The 14208-nt window shown below is 36.2% G+C and overlaps 1 protein-coding gene across 4 annotated transcripts in view; it reads right to left on the bottom strand.

Moving 5' to 3' along the window:
- Positions 1-302: 302 nt before the first annotated feature.
- Positions 303-14208, bottom strand: part of Nckap1 (NCK associated protein 1) — a 78652-nt gene continuing 64746 nt past the window's right edge. For all 4 annotated transcript variants that reach the window (XM_051184381.1, XM_051184382.1, XM_051184383.1 and 1 more), the window contains 7 exons: positions 13321-13403; positions 12884-12964; positions 9549-9642; positions 7740-7856; positions 7055-7164; positions 2035-2124; positions 303-1191 (listed from right to left, as the gene is read on the bottom strand). In XM_051184381.1, the coding sequence (XP_051040338.1) occupies positions 1075-1191; positions 2035-2124; positions 7055-7164; positions 7740-7856; positions 9549-9642; positions 12884-12964; positions 13321-13403 (692 nt within the window). In that variant the 3' untranslated portion in view covers positions 303-1074. The remainder of the gene's footprint in view (positions 1192-2034; positions 2125-7054; positions 7165-7739; positions 7857-9548; positions 9643-12883; positions 12965-13320; positions 13404-14208) is intronic.

Genomic DNA, 14208 nt, shown 5'->3' with positions numbered 1-14208 from the left:
CTTCAACAACTCCACTTGGTTAATAGATAAAATTAGCAAACCAATGACTACTCAGGCATGCACACACATGCTTTCTTTCAGTTCCTAGCTTTAAAACAGTGTCATGTAGTCTTATTTCCTAATCTCAGCCCTCCCCCCAGAGGAATATTGCCTAATTTAAACAAATCATGTAATAATGGATCTGCTATCAAATGCTCTAACATATTCCTAAACCTATGTTTACTTTAAACAAAGTTTAAACTAAAAATTTCATATTGTTGAATAAATTTCCAAAGATCTTAAAGAACTAATTCAAAATGTGATACAGTCTAGTGTTTATTTATGTTATGGCAGATACACTTGAATTTCAAAATTTAAAACATATAAAAAGTGGTTTGGGACTAACACCTGTATCAACAGTTGACAAGTGTCTCGTTTGTCTATTATACAGCAGGGTACATGGTAGTGCTGATGCCAATTGGGCAGCATAGGATGAGATTATCAGTAGGCTTTCTACAGGCAACAGCAAATGCTGCTGTTTGAGAAGTTCAGAATCTGCTTCCAATGTTCAAGTTGTCTAACATTTCTAAGGTTAAACAGTGTTAGAGTATTTAGTTTGGCAAATGATCAAAATAAAGTATAAATGTATTTGTAAGCATCACAGAAATGGACATCCAGTCTTGATCTCAGTAAGAACCAAAGGTACAGGTCAGAACTCTCCCTATATGAAATAATTTACACACAGATGAGTGCTATCATATCACTATCTAAAATAATCACTAGATACAATTCATCTTCAGAAATAAACAAGCAAGTTTTTTTTTTCATTATCAGTTATCAAAAACATAGTGTTATGGTATTTCAAAACAAATGATACTCTAAAATCAAAGAATTCCACTGAGTTTTGAGAATGTGCAACTAAATCAACCAAGTATATCATAGTACAACCATATTAGGAAGCCAATGATCAGAAAATACAACGGCATGAAGAAAATTTGATCCACAAAACTGTTTTCAGGCTTTAAGGTAAAATAGTTCCACAGTTTACAGATAAAACAAGGCAACAAAAACGCGTGCTTGTCTTGAGTAAGTATTCTATGCAGAAGATGTAACACTTTGTTTGTAGACAGCATGGTATGCGTTTCGAAGCAATACGTAAGGAAAACAAGATTCCAAGAGATCCATTGTTAGGAATGGTGATTCCTGTACAATCTGGAAAAGTTAAAAAAAAAAAAAAAAAAAAAAAAGAAGTCAAAATTCAAGTTACTCAATGGGAGTAGTAAACAGCTTTATATTCTTTACATTATAAACAGACACAAACTATTTTATTTCAAAATCTAAAATACAAATGTGCCACAGTGAATTCAATCAAAATACTTTTAAATGGTACTTTTCAAGTTTATCAATTAATCAATTTGGAACAAATGGAACATAAATCCTCAGCAATACTCTAAACATAAAAATGACACAAAAATATTTAAAATGTAATGGCATGTTTTAAGATGCTCAAAACTAAGCTAGAAAGGAAAGTAAAAAAATAAAACCGAGTATAATTAAATGAGAGCAGTAAATTCTGAATGTTCAAAAGGAAAAAAAAGACTAATATAGACTTGTGTGATTAGAAAGATCATCTGGGAAAATGAATCTACAAGTTCTGCTGATTCTCCAAGGCTAAGGAAGCCACTCTGAGAAGAGCCTCATGGCAGATTCGTAGACACAGCCATGAAAAAGCTCAGAGAACTGAACTTCACATAACAGGAAAATACAAGGCCTGCGCACATCCTTTCAGGATATCACAAAGCGCTCACCCTTGGTCTTATTAGTGCCTATGATGGACCTATGGCTACATGGGAGTGCTGTCAGTCTTTGCAGGAATTTTTAAGTGTATGGTTTGGGTGGTGTGAACAAAAGAAATGGAGAAAACCCAAAAATCGCAAAAGAAACAAAAACAGAATGAAACACCAACAAAACTTTTACTTGCCAAGAAGAGGTGTGTTAAGGATTGCATTGATTTTTGTTATTAGTAAAAGTTAATTAAACTAAAATAAGACATACCATATCCAGTAGCAAATAAACAGATTCTCTATTTCTTGTTGTAGTTTTATCTGTCTCTTGGCCGATTTTCAGTAGACTGGAGGACGCAAGCTTAAAAGTACATATATGCAATCAGTGAGGTTGGCAATAAAATGCTGCTCAACTACTAGTTCATTCTTAGTATGGTTTGAGCCCCAACAAGCTTCAATTATTCAATGTATAATGTACTATGAGTTAGAGACCGTACATCAACTAACAATTATGTAGTATGTATGTATGTATGTATGTATGTATGTATACACACACACACCAAATACTCCTTTGACATTGTCTTCAAGTTTGTTTCTTAAGATGATTCCAATTATTTTTCTCCTTTCCCAATATCTATAATAACTATACAGCAGCTCCTCCTTTTACAAAGGGGCTTGCTTTTGTTGGCCAACCATGGTTGGAAAACAAAATAGAAAATTCTAGAATTTTCTAATTTCTAATAATCAGTTTCTAAATTTGAATTACATGCCATTCTAAGTAGATGGAATCTTGTAAGATTCTGCTCCATCTTCTCTGGGAACAGAGTTGTTCCTCTGTCCAGTATATCCACACTGTATGCACCTGCTTGTTAGTCACTTGGTGAATGACTTGGTAATGTAGTTGGTGTGTCCCAGTGGCCCTTGCTATATAACGGTGCCAATACACTAGCAGTACTGCTTGCACTTGTACAGTAGAGGAGGAGCAGTCTTTTCTTCACAAGAAAATGTAAAGATCTTCACAGGAAGTAAGTTTCTGCCATGACTCTGAAATCTCCAGAAAAATCCATTCTATCTGCAAAAGGAAATCTGTTCTAGTGCTGCTGCCATGTGTCAAACTGAAGGTTATAGCTACGGTGTATGGCACAGTACAGTGATGGACAAAATCACCTCAGAAATAAAAGCATAACTGAGTGTGGGAGACATATTGTTCACATAATTCCAGAACTAGAAAAAAATGTTACAAGAAGGGTTTGAATTTAAAGCCTTAAGAGTAACAGACAACACCTGACCATCTTGAACTTCTGCAGAAAGAGACAATGAAAATGTAATGCTGGGCCAGGCATAGTGGCGCATGTCTTTAATCTAAGCACTCTTGAGGCAGGTGGATCTCTATGAGTTTGAGGCCAGCCTGGTCTATTGAGTACCAGGACAGCCAGGACTACAAAGCTTAGTAATAAGGGAGGGAAGGAGGGAAGGAAGAAGGGAGGCAGGGAAGGAGGAAGAAAATTTAATGTGGCATGATTCATTCTGACTAGGGTATTATTTAGTTTATTATGGCCAAATCTACCTTCCTGCTATTTGACTGTAATCAACCAGCAAATCAAACAAACCCTAACCTGGACATAATATATAGTATTAAAAACTATTTGTTATTATGAACACAGTAACATTCATTAAAACTTCAATGGCTTAATAAAAACCAGAAACAATATGAGGAACTCATGGATATAATTATGAATGTGTTATTTTAAAGGCTTTCTGAGGACAGATAGAAAAATCAGAAAAAGCTTCTTGAACATAATACCAGTAGCACAGACACTGAGATCAACAATTAATAAACGGGACCTCCCGAACTTGAAAAGCTTCTGTAAGGCAAAGAACTCACTCAACAGGACAGAACAGCAGCCTACAGAATGGGAAAATATCTTCACCAACCCCACATTTGACAGAGGGCTGATCTCCAAAATATACCAAGAACTCAAGAAGCTAGTTACTAAAACACCAAATAATGCAATTAAAAAATGGGGTACAGAACTAAATAGAGAATTCTCAATAAAGGAATCAAAAATGGCTGAAAGACACCTAAGAAAGTGCTCAATATCCTTAGTCATCAGGGTAATGCATATCAAAACAACTCTTGAGATTCCATCGTACTCTTGACAGAATAGCTAAAATCAAAAACACCAAGACAGTTTATGCTGGAGAGGATGTGGAGAAAGGGTTACACTCCTCTACTGCTTATGGGAGTGAAAACTCATACGGCCACTTTGGAAATCAGTATGGTAGTTCCTCAGGAAAATGGGAATCAGTCCACCTCAAGATCCAGTAATTCCACTCTTAGGCATATACCCAAAAGATGCACATTCATACAACAGGGACAACTATGTTCATAGCAGCATTATTTGTAATAGCCAGAACCTGGAAGAAACCTAAATGCCCCTCAACTGAAGAATGGATGGAGAAAATGTGGTACATTTACTCAGTGTGGGGGAGGCAAAAAAAAAAAAAAAAACAAAAAACAAAAAACAAAAAAACAATGGAATCTTGAAATTCGCAGGCAAATGGATGGAACCAGAAGAAGCTATCCTGAGTGAGGTAACACAGTCACAAAAAGACAAACAAGGTATATGCTTACTCATACATGGTTTTTAGAGCAAGGGATCACCAGCCTACAATCCACACTGCCAGAAAAGCTAGGAAACAAGGAAGACCCTAAGAGAGGCATACATGGTCCCTCAGAAGGGGAAAGGGACAAGATCTCCCAAGCAAATTAGGAGCATGAGGGAGAGAAGAGGAATTAGGAGGAAGAGAAGGGGAGAGCTGGCCACGAGGGAGCAGGAAGATTGAGTTTGGGAAAGAATCTGAGGACAGCAAGAAAAGAGATACTAGAATAGAGGGAGCCATTACAGTATTTCAGAGAAATCTGGCACTAGGGAAATGTCCAGAGATCTACAAGAATGACCCCAACTAACAATCTAAGCAATAGTGGAGAGGCTACCTCAAATGCCCTTCCCCAATAATGGGATTAATGATTACCTATCATAGAGCCCTCATCTAGTAGCTGATGGAAAAAGAAGCAGATACCCACAGCTAAACACTGAGCCAAACTCCTGGAATCCAGTTACAGAGAGGGAGGAGTGATGAGCAAAGGGGTCAAGACCAAGCTGGAGAAAGCCACAGAAACAGCTGACTTGAACAAGAGGGAGCTCATGTACTCCAGTCTGCTAGCTGGGAAACCAGAATAGGACTGGACCAGACCCCAAAATGTGAGTGTTAGTTAGGAGCACTGGGCAGTTTATGGGGTCTCTGGGAGTGGATCAATATTTATCCCTAGTATACAAATGGACTTTGGAAGTCCATTCCACATAGAAGGATATTCTCTCAGCCTAGATACATGGGGGAGGGCCTAAGCCCTGCTGCAAATGATATGACAGACTTTGAAGACTCCCCATGGAAGGCCTCACCCTCTCTTGGGAGCAGAAAAGGGATGGGCTGGGGATTCTGTTAAAGGCTATTTATTTCTGCCATGAATGTCCAGAACTACACCAAGCCATGTTTGATGGGTAGACTCAGTACTGCTCTCTCTGTAGCACATTATGGCATTCTCATGGCTTAAAGATCAGTATCATCCAAAGCAGAGGATCTTTCCTTTGAAGCACTGTCAAAAAATCAACACCCACCCTCATTGTATGGCAGTGTCTACAACATTCACCTTTATTTATCTCACCTACACCCATGTTACCTCAGTGTCACAAGGGTGAACACACTACAACAAAATATACCGAAAGACCACACTCTCCTAACTTTTTTTATAGTATATTGGTGAACCTTTTCTATTATTTCTACTAACAATTTATTATGCTTTAATAGTTTACTGTGTGTAGTTAGTGTACATGTATGTATATGTATGTGATTCAGTCCTACCTCTGATTTCAGGTACCCACTTGGGGTGGGAGACTTTGAATGCATTATCTTATTGATAACAGTAATATTTATTGTGTATTTTTTAGCTCTTAAATAGGAACGCAATTTTATACTGGGTTTGAATTCATAGTAACTGCAAAGGAGGACAATAAACCCGGAAGAAAATACAGCAAATAAAAGAAACAATTGAAATGTAATACTATTTTCAAACTTGTTTTCTCCTTAAATTTTTAAATTTAAAAGCTGACAAGATTTTCAACAAAGAAAAAACTAAAATATTTGAGAGTTTTTTGTTTGATCGCTTTTCTTTAAGCAAAGTATGGAAAGGATATGCTGAAAGAGAAAAAAAATTGCATAAAACCATGTCTGACAGACATATTTAACATTACTGTCTTTTGCTAGCAAGTGACATTTTTATGGTTTCATTTATTCTCTTATTTTAGTTTATGTGCGTATGGGCATGCCTGCATGAGTTTGTGTATAAGTGGGTATCTGACCTTAAGAACTGCAGTTAAGAGGCAGTTGTGAGAAGTCTGATGTGGGTGCTGGGAACTGAACCCGGGTCCTCCAGAAAAGCTGAGCCATCTCTCCAGCCCCAGAAATCTTTTTTTTTTTTTTGTCTTTTGTTGATTTTGTACTAAACAAAATAGTATTATAGTATACCTTTTGCTGTTTTAAATGTTTATTTTTCTTTTATACTTGAAAGCCTAAATATGCCATTTGTATGCCAGCAGTGCCCACACTGGCCAGAATGTCAGATCACCTGGAACAGGAGTCACAGTTGGTTGTGAACTTTGCAATTAGGTCTGGGAACTGAGAAGCAAATAATCTTAACTGATGAGCCATGTCTCTGGCCCCTTGCCTTTTTTTTTTTTTTTGAGAGAGATTCTCACCCTTTAGCCCAGGCTGGCTGGCTTAGAACTTGTAATTCTATCTTTAGCACCCTTTCAGTCAAGCTCTCAAGCAATACTTTTATTGTAGAGTTTGTGAGCATTTGTGATCTTTTATCCAAGTAAATGCAAATGAGCAAACTGTATCTTTTAAAAAGCACATTATCTCTCTTTGCTTCCATTTTTCTTTAAAGGAAAATAATAATCTTTCGAATGTGAATAAAATTTCTAGGCCAAACATTAGTGTAAGCAAAAAAGGCCAAATGGTAGAGAAGGAGAAATCTAAGCTGGGGGATAAACAGTGATAAATTTGATGTAACCTATTCTCTTTCCAAATATAAAACATTAAAAAAATAAAGATTGATATATTTAATAAATTGAGACCAAAACTATCATTGAAAAGCAAACATACTATTAGGTAAATTTTTTTTTTTTCTTTGTAAAATGTCATGAGTTCTGATATTTGAGTAGACATACCGCCAGGAATTCTTTAAGTCGGTCTTCAATACTTCCTTTGTGAATGGTAAACAAAGCTGCAGCGATCTGGTTGATGGCTTTGGCCAAACAATGTATATTGTTGCAGTGCCCTGAGAAAGTACAAACAGGATTTTGCAGTTTGTGTGACCTCAAAATTTTGTAACACGTAGAAGGCAAGCCTTTAATGAGTCCTCAGAATACAAAAATAGCAGTTATGTCTAAAAGTTGGGATGCAACATGATTTACTTTCTTCCTTTTCTGAGCATTGAGTGTTTTTGAATATCACAGCAAGGATGCAAGTAATGATCAGGTCAGTATTTCATTAGCAGGTAGGCACTCTTTTTTTTTTTTTTTTTTTAAGTGTGACACTAAGATGTATACCTTGGAAATGTACATGATGAAGACTAAGCTGCTTTAGAGCATGACGTCTCTCAATCCCCAAAATCACCCCATGATCTAGGCATGCACACCATCCTCTGCTGTACCTTCAGCTGACCTACACACATTTCATATTTCAGAAAACTACAACTTCAAAAAAAGAAACAGATGCCCATTGCAAAGCTACTATTTGGCAGAACTTAATCTATATTTTATCAGAAAAGAACATAGATTAGCTAAAGCAAAAAGCACATATAACATTAAAGCCAATGATCTTTCAGTGTCCCAACAAGTGTAAGCCAGGTACCTTCTATAGCAGGGCTGTACTGCGACATCACATTGCTGGCCAGTGTAGGCAAGGAGACTGCTACAAAGACCATCAGGAGGCAAGCAATCTTATATTCTTCTTCTGGACTAATGTTCTCTAGAGAAACAATGAGGAATAAAAATCAAGCTTTTCTTCAAGATTATTTAAAAGTTAATAATCCAACCTAGAAAAACAATAAAAGAAATATAAACTTTAATCTAAATTTCCTAACTGAAAACTGATAAAAAATTATGAGAGCACCATATCTGTTGCCATTTATAAATTTTTATATCTCATAATCTGAAAATTTACCAGAAGAAAAAATCCTTTTCTTTCTCTAAGATAGCTATGAATATCATTTAAAATATACTTGCTAAAGAATATCAATATTGAAAAGGGGACTGCATTATCTACTTCTCCATTCTAGAAAACAAGAGGAAGCAGTTATGAATGAGAATATCTAGCATGCTCTATAGCTGTAAGACAATAACCTTTACTGAAATATTTATGGTATTTAAATTGTTCTGTCTAGTATTTGACTTGATACCTGGGAAGTTCTAGTTACTCTGCAGTTTGTTATTGTATGTAATTATGAATTGATCATAGAAAAAATATATAGTATTTTAAAATTTTGGTTGATCATAATAACTATAAGCAACAATACATTACTTCAATCATGAAAACAAAGAGTAACTAGTAAGAAAACTAATTAACTCAAGACTGTACTTTGGCTCAAAAGAATCGAAAAGGAAGGTAGAGATGGCTCAGTGGCTAAGAGCTGTTCTGGCAGAGGACCTGGGTTCCACATGGTGATTCACAACCATCTCTAACTCCCCTTCCAAGGGCTGATGCCCTCTTCTTTACTCCTTGGGCACCCGACATGCACATGGTGGATATATAAGTGCAGGCAAAACACTCATACAAATAAAATAAGAGTGGAGAAGGGAATTTCAATACAAACAAAACAAAACTTATTTACACTGTAGACATATCTAGAATTATGTGGAACATTTTTGGTATTATGTTTCAAAAGACTGACCTTAAAATTTCTAAATGGTCATTAATATATGTCAACTATTTGTTACAATGATTATCCATTATAATTAAAATGGGACATTGTTTTCTAGTTATCAACTTCCTGGCTGTCATAAGGACAGTCTTTCACTAGCATACAAATGTCCTCAACTTCTCCATCTCAGAAGTCCTTCTCATAAGCTGGGGTAAAGCTCAAGCGTGGAATGTGCAGGGCCTACTTATGATTCCCAAGGCAACAAGGAAGCCTTGATTTTCTTCCTACCTCCAACTTGATGTCCCTGTTCCTGACAGAGCTGTTTCTAACTTAGCATCTGCAGCCCTCTTTCTCTATTCATCTGAGTGCTGCTGCACTGAATTCCCCCAACACCGACTTCCTCATCACAACTCACTGAAGCTGCACAGCTGATGAGTCCCTTTCCACTTTCTTTCCAGCTTTTGTTTGTTTTTCTCTAACTCCATGATCCTCCCACTTCAGTTTCTATGTGGTTCTTCCCCCTCCCTGAGCTCGTTACAGCTGAAATGGTGTTGTTCCTCTGCACTGATGCATCTATCTACACTAAATGACTTTAACAGCCTCATCTGGTAATATGGTCCAGACAATTTATATGTAATGAACATGCCATAGAAAGACTCCAAAAAGTAAGGCATTTTGTCTTTTTTAATCTTGATGTGTTCCAATTAAAAAAATTAAAGCTTAATATTAAGAAGACATTTGTAAAAGTAAGTACCACATGCACACCTAGGCTGTCCTACATATCTGCTAATGCATTTTACCTGATTTTTGTGAGGAAAGAGCTACGACTAAGGCAGGATCAATCTCACACGGTAATCCAGCAGCTGATGATAACTCATACACATTCATTGCAACCTGACAAAATACAAGAATTGCAAAGAATCAGTATTTTAACAAACTTCTGAGAAAGTTTACTTTTGTAAGAAAATATTTATGGTTTAAATCAATCTGCCTACATACTAGAGGATTTCAGCTACTTGGCTGAAGCAGGAATAGTTAACCTACACTGGACAATGATCAACACTGCTCCTATTAATTTCCCACTGTGCAGACAAACAAGACTTCTAGTTAGTCCCTCTGTGACAAGTTCCATGGAATCACTCTAAAGTTACTATTAGTCTTGAAAACATGGATGTAAAATATTAAGTCAAAAGAAAAGAATAAATGACGCCAGTTGTAGTGGCTCACACCTCTACTATCAAGGCCAGCTTTGGCTATAGAATGAGTGCCAGCTCAGCCTGGACTATAGTAAAAGCCAAGACAGGAAAAAAACAAACAAAAGTGAATTAATATTACTGAACTTATGCTGAAGTCCACATGAAAACTTTTAGGAATTCAATGTTTAATCAAATCTATAAACATAGCAACTTAATTACAAATTTAAAAAACACTAACTTAATATGATAAAGCAATTTTTGGCAAGTAATTTTCTATATCATACATGTATCCCAATTATTCAGGCTGACTGATACTTTAGTTAAAAACTGTAAATAATTAGTTATCTTTGATATTACAGTTAACAAACCGCAGGCAAATGGAAAAAACTATGCAATAAGTTCCTGATCACCACATACAAATACAAAAATCAAAATGCATCAAGGACATAAATGTAAAAGCTAAAATTTTAAAACGTTTGGAAGAAAATATCTTGATGACCTTTGTCAAGATGGTATTTGTCTAATTTGGTAGTAAAACTACAAATAAAGAAAAAACAGATAAGCTAAAGTACACCAAAATTAACTGCGATTCTTGTATACCACCAAGAAACTGGAAAGATAATTCAGTGGGGGAAATGTGCAAATTATGACTATACTGAGGATTTATTATTTCTTGACATTTCAAAAATAAAATGATGTGGGCCTGTGATGAATAGGCACTTGCACAAGCCTAGCAACTCAAGTTCAACCACTAGGGCCAGGCAAAGGTGAAAAGAGAGGGTGAACTCTGTATACAACAGATGACAACAAGGTTTAAAAATGAGCACAGGATCCACATAAATCTTTCTCTAAAGAAGCCACAGAGACACATCAACAAATGTGTGGCATCCTCTTAAATGGAGGAAATGCAAACCAAAACAGTTTGACACCACTGCACAACTACTAAAATGGCTCTTATCAAGAAGACAAGGATTGGATATAGAAAACCCTGGCACCTTCATTCAGTGTTGACAGAATATAACACATGTTGGCATGGCCAATCAGTTTGGTGGTTCCTTAAAGCAAAGTACACTTTCTACAGCAATTCCATTCCTTACACAAGAGAGAGAGAGAGAGAGGGGGGGGGGGGAGATAAACAATTAGCATCATTTACAACATGTAAGAAGTTAAAACAGTCCCTATCACCAATTGATGTCTGAATCTATGGCATATGCATACAATGAACACTAAAAGATTAAGTGCTAACACATGCTCCATGAAAACAGGCTAAGTTAAAGAAGTCTTAGTCAAAAGAATATCTGTTGTATGACTTATACATAGTACTCAAAACAGGCAAGTGTCCAGTTAGAGACATAGTCACCTAGGACTGGGGAAGTAGGACAGTGGGGAGTGCCTGCTGTGGGTACTGATGTTCTATGTAAACTGTGATAGTCACAACTCTGTGATTACACTCAAAACCAATGAACCATTTTAGATAAGTAAATTTTATGACATGAGAATAAAGATGTTAGAAATCATGTTTGGATTCTCTAAGCAAAGTAAATTTTATTGACAGTTTGCTAGAAACTAAATATAATTATACCTACTGATAGGAGTTGGGAGATTAATTCAATGTGGGCAGAGTATTAGAATTCTCAGCACTTGTGCATCAGTGTGTTCATAAAAAACTGTTTAGCCTTGAGTTTTCTGCAGCATTTCCATTTAAGAAAAACTCATTTTCTGCTCTATTCATAGTTTCAGTCATAAATTCATAGGACACTCATTGCTCTCAAATGGTTATTTCTGCAAAGCATTATAGGAAAGTCAAAAATTAAAAGAAACAAGGCCCCCGTCCTTTAAGATGTTTATTATCTGGTAGAAGAAAAATAAAAAGTTCTCCACTAGCACTAAGACAAAATCTTTTATCACTGGGGAATCTAGAAATGTTAGAAAATGGCAAGTGAATCTTGCCTTAACAGCTAGGCAAGATTCCCAAATGCAGAAATAAGAAGAGGGCAGTGCTTCAAGTAGAATAAATGAAGAGAGAAATGCATACATAAGAGAATAAATACCTACAAATCTAATTAGCTCAGATGATACATATGAAGAGGCAGACAAACAGAGCAGTAGAGATAAGCCATCATTTGAATAAAGCAAGCACGGTGGCATAAATCTGTGAGCCCAACATTTGGGAGGGTGAGGCAGGAGGATTATTTAGAGTTCTAGGCCAGCCTGAGATTCACAGGAAGACACCCAAGCCCTATCCCACTCTGAAGTTTGAAAGGCATCACTTTGAAACTCTTCAAGAGTCAAGACATGCAAAGGGTGCTGGAGGATGGCTAATTGCGCAGTGGCACTTGCTACAAGCATGACAGCCTGTGTTTGATCCCTGGGAGACACATGTGCACTTGTACAGTAAGCCAAATATAAAATCATCTCTCAAACATGGACACTTACAATAACTATGACTCCTTGTACATCACATAATTCAAATATAGCAGGAAATCACAGCTGAGATTAAAAAATGGCTGGATCACATGGATCAAAAATTTTACAACAAATATGGATTTTTAAAAAGCTATTGACTTCCTGTCTTATATCCATTAAAAAATATGATGCTAAAGAAAACTGGTTTTGATTATAATATAGCAATCTTTTCTAAGACTTTTTAAGTACTTATTTTTAAAACTGACTACAACTGACTTTAAAACAACACATCTTGCTGTTTTATGACCATGCAAGAAAAAGCTGCCACACCAAGGGGGATCAATTTTTTAACAAATTTTATGTTCTTCTAAGTGATTAAAGAAGACTGACTTTCAAAATTCTTAAGGTTTTTGGTACTGAGAGGTCAGAGAAGCATTAGCACAGGCAACATGCTATTTTCAGGTTTGTTAACACTTTATTTCACATGTAACTCGAGCATCTTACTTTAAAACTACAAACAACAAAAGCTCTACCTTCATGTCAGTTTCCCTTGGAATGTGATCCTTGAAATCTTCAATGGAACTCACGAGGAAAGGAATGTGGTAGGACAAAACCTGGGCAGGAAATAAACAAACACAGGACTCATGTACTCATGCAGCCTGTACATTTAAGAAAGACCATTTGATAAGTTCAAGTTTTCACAAAAAAACATTATTATCGACTTCACTGGACCTTTCTAAAAGGCCAAAATGCATGGAAATGGTATGTATTTAGTGTTAAGATTAGTATAGTTCAAAAGGAACACTTCAATGTAGGGCAAAGCTGAAATGGTGTATTAACCAAATTTCAATACCAAACAAAAAAATGTACTTTATTTACCATCAGTATGCAAACTGGAATTTTACTATTACTATTGCTATGAATTTTAACTTTTGGAAAATAAAGCAATGATATGGAAATAATTTCTTACATCTCTCAGTGCTTCTTGTGCCAATGACCGGAAGGATAAAATAACGCCGATTATGGTCATCCTTTTCAAGACACTGTCAACAGCTACATTACAAGGGAGGGGAGAAGAAAAGAAAAAATAAAACATAAACTGACTTCCTTCTTAGCTTTGGCTAAAATTCTCAAAAATCAAAATTTCTGGAAAAAATTCCAGAAATTGCAATCCAAAATTGCAATTTAACTCAACAAGTGTTTAAAGAGACAAATGCATTGATAGCCAATATTTAAACCTTAAATTATTTATCAATTCACACACACATATCAAAACTCTATTCTTTTAAATGTATTAGAATATTGATGTTCATCAAAATCTTGGAATAACATGTAACTCCCCTCATACACTAGGCAGAGCCAGGCATAGGGAGAGAGCTGGGGAGAAAGGTCATTAGGATGGTTAGGAATTAAACCCTCAGACGGTACAGGAATTCTGAGTAAATTATTTTATTAATTTTAAATTTTTTATGTTATTTTATGTGTATAGGTGTTTTGCCTGCATGCATGTGTGCACCTTTTATGTGCCAGGTAACTGCAGAGGCCAGAACTGGGCAACAGCTCTCTGGGACTGGAGATATGGGTTACGAGTTGCCACATGTACACTGGGAGTAAAACCCAGGTTCTCTGAAAGAACAGCCAGTGCTCTTAACCTCAGAGTCATCGCTCCAGCTATTTTAATTTTTTAAGGTGTGTGTGGTTGAGACAGGGTTTCTATGTATGCTCCTGGTTGTGGCTCACCCTGCAGATCCACTGGCCTTGAATACAAAGAACCACCTGCGTCTCAAGAGCTGGAGTTAAGGGTGTGCTCCACCATTGTCTGACTTCCTAGTTTAACTTTTAAACATTTTTTACAATA

The sequence above is a fragment of the Phodopus roborovskii genome, unplaced genomic scaffold, assembly GCF_943737965.1.
Source record: "Phodopus roborovskii unplaced genomic scaffold, PHOROB, whole genome shotgun sequence".
NCBI classification, from domain to species: Eukaryota; Metazoa; Chordata; class Mammalia; order Rodentia; family Cricetidae; genus Phodopus; species Phodopus roborovskii.
The sequence above is the reverse complement of the archived record's forward strand: the minus strand, read 5'-3'. Positions and strand labels throughout refer to the sequence as shown.